The 2,500-nt window shown below is 31.3% G+C and overlaps 1 protein-coding gene across 1 annotated transcript in view; it reads right to left on the bottom strand.

Moving 5' to 3' along the window:
• The window catches only part of HELRODRAFT_178402 (hypothetical protein), a gene marked incomplete at both ends in the record, with an annotated part of 5,035 nt that overhangs the window by 199 nt on the left and 2,336 nt on the right, over positions 1-2,500 (bottom strand). The window contains one exon of the mRNA XM_009026499.1: positions 299-425. Coding sequence (XP_009024747.1) covers positions 299-425 — 127 coding nt within the window. The remainder of the gene's footprint in view (positions 1-298; positions 426-2,500) is intronic.

Here is a 2,500-nt window from a genome sequence, read left to right as displayed (position 1 = left end):
GGAAGATGATGAGGATGATGAAGACGATGATGGTGATGAAGGTGGTGATGGTGATGATGTTGGAAGTGATGGTGATGATGATAAGGAGGCGAGGGTATTATTAATGATGATGATGATGATGATGATGATGGTAATAATAACAAAACTGATGATGATGTGGGTGATCTTGATAATGATGATGACACACACACACATACACGCACACACACACACATTGACGCACATACTCGCACAGACACGCACAGACACAAAGACAGAGCCAAACCTCAGTAGGAAGTATGTAGCCATTGCACCAGACCTCTCCGTCATCCTTACCAAACATGACCGTCGTCTGCACGCCATTCAGTATCCAAAACCAGACACTCGTCTGCTCCGAACTTGCTGGCGGGAAACCATCGTCACGTGATGGTTCTTTTATTGGCGGACTGTTTTGTCATAGGATGGTTGGTGGGTAGAAATGTGATTGGTTAATTTGCTGGCAAGTTTTTTTGTAATGTGGTAGAATGGTTGCCTGGCTCGTTGGCATTCGAATTTTTGTGATTCGTTAATATGACGGTAGCCTTTTTGTGATTGGATGATTTAATGAAGGGGTTGAGTTTTATTGGTTGGTTTGTCGTTGAGCATTTTATAATTGGTTCTTTGAGTGAGTGAGTGAGTGAGTGAGTGAATGAATGAGTGAATGAGTGAGTGAATAAGTGGGTGAGTGAATAAGTAAATGGTTGTTAATTACCGAGATGAGTGTTGCTGTTGCTTGCGTTCCAATGATAATATTTTAAACTTTAAAATTTGAAAACAATCTTGATCGATTTTTAACTGTTTGTTTATAGCGAGGTCTGAATTGTCCTTTTGTTTGTCCGTTAAATATCAATATCTCTTTGTTCGTCTGTTCGTATGTTCGTACGTTTGTTTGTTTGTTTGTTTGTTTGTATGTGTACGTATGCTTGTTCCTTTCATGAACCAATCAATTAATGAACAAATAAACCAACAACTAAATAAATAATGAACGATTGATTGATAAAATGAACGAACAAATAAATTAAAAAAAAGTTATTTATCATCATCGTCATCGTCGTCATCATCATAAACAACATCATCATCATAATTTTTATCATTGTTTATGCAACAAAATTTCTTTAGACAATAGCTCACTTAACGTAGCATTATAACAATTGGCAGATAAACAATGGAAAATACAAAAAATTATAATTATTATTATTGTTATTTTTGTTATTATTATTATTTTCAATAGTTGTAGTAGCAGTAGCAGCATCAGCAGTAAAAGTAGTAGCAGCAGTAGTAGAAACAGAGTTTTATTCTTATTGTTTATATTATGTTTAATGTTATGGTTATTATTATAATTATTTTTTTAATATTATTATTTTTGTTGTTATTATTATTATTACTACTATTATTTATACGGACAATGAGGGAATAATTTTTGCGTCATCGTCGTCAGTATAATTGCAAATAACATTTAGACACGTAAAAGCGAAATTCGTATTGGAAAGTAAAGTTATTATTATTATTATTTTTATTATTATTATAAATATTGATATTATTATTATTGTGTGGTTTTAATTGTTATTTTGTTAAAATATATATATATATATATATATATATATATATATGTATATATGTATATTTGTATACATATATATATACATACACATAAAGCTAGTACATTTTGTCTAGGTAACAAAACATTCATATTTATCATCATCAACAACAACAACTACAACATCTACAACAACATCAACAACAACACCAACAACAACCACAACAAAAACATCAACAACAACATCAACTACAACAACAACAACAACAATATAAACATCAACATCAACAACAACATCAACAACATCAACAACAACAAATACTAAGGTCACATTGATTGCAATTGCAACCATGCCAACCATCCAAATGTTTACAGATATTTGAGAACGTGTGAATACATACATACCTACAAACAAACATACATACATGCATACAAACATACATACAAACATACATACACACATACAAACTAACAAGCATACATAAAAACATACATACATACAAACATCTACATCTACATACACACACTCATACACATATAAAAACACTAAAATCGTGCCTGAAAAACCCTTTTCGCTCGTAAAGACAAAGATATCTATATATATATATATATATATATATATATATATATATATATATATATATGTGTGTGTGTGTGTGTGTGTGTGTGTGTGTGTGTGTGTGTGTGTGTACTTGTGTGTACCTCTGTGTGTGGTTGCGTGTGTGTGTTTGTATGTGTGTGTTTATAAATAGAAATTGACATAATAAAAGCCAACGATAAATTAACATACATCGATATAGGCGTAAAAATGCGGGAACGCCATCATCATCAACCTCGTCGCCATCGTAATTATAATAATAAATATTATTTTTATTATAATAATTATAATTATTTTAATTATTATCGTTGTCATCATCAGCACTGTTGTTCAAGTGGATTTAAATA

The sequence above is a fragment of the Helobdella robusta genome (genome assembly GCF_000326865.2).
Source record: "Helobdella robusta unplaced genomic scaffold HELROscaffold_47, whole genome shotgun sequence".
Taxonomy (NCBI): Eukaryota; Metazoa; Annelida; class Clitellata; order Rhynchobdellida; family Glossiphoniidae; genus Helobdella; species Helobdella robusta.
The sequence above is the reverse complement of the archived record's forward strand: the minus strand, read 5'-3'. Positions and strand labels throughout refer to the sequence as shown.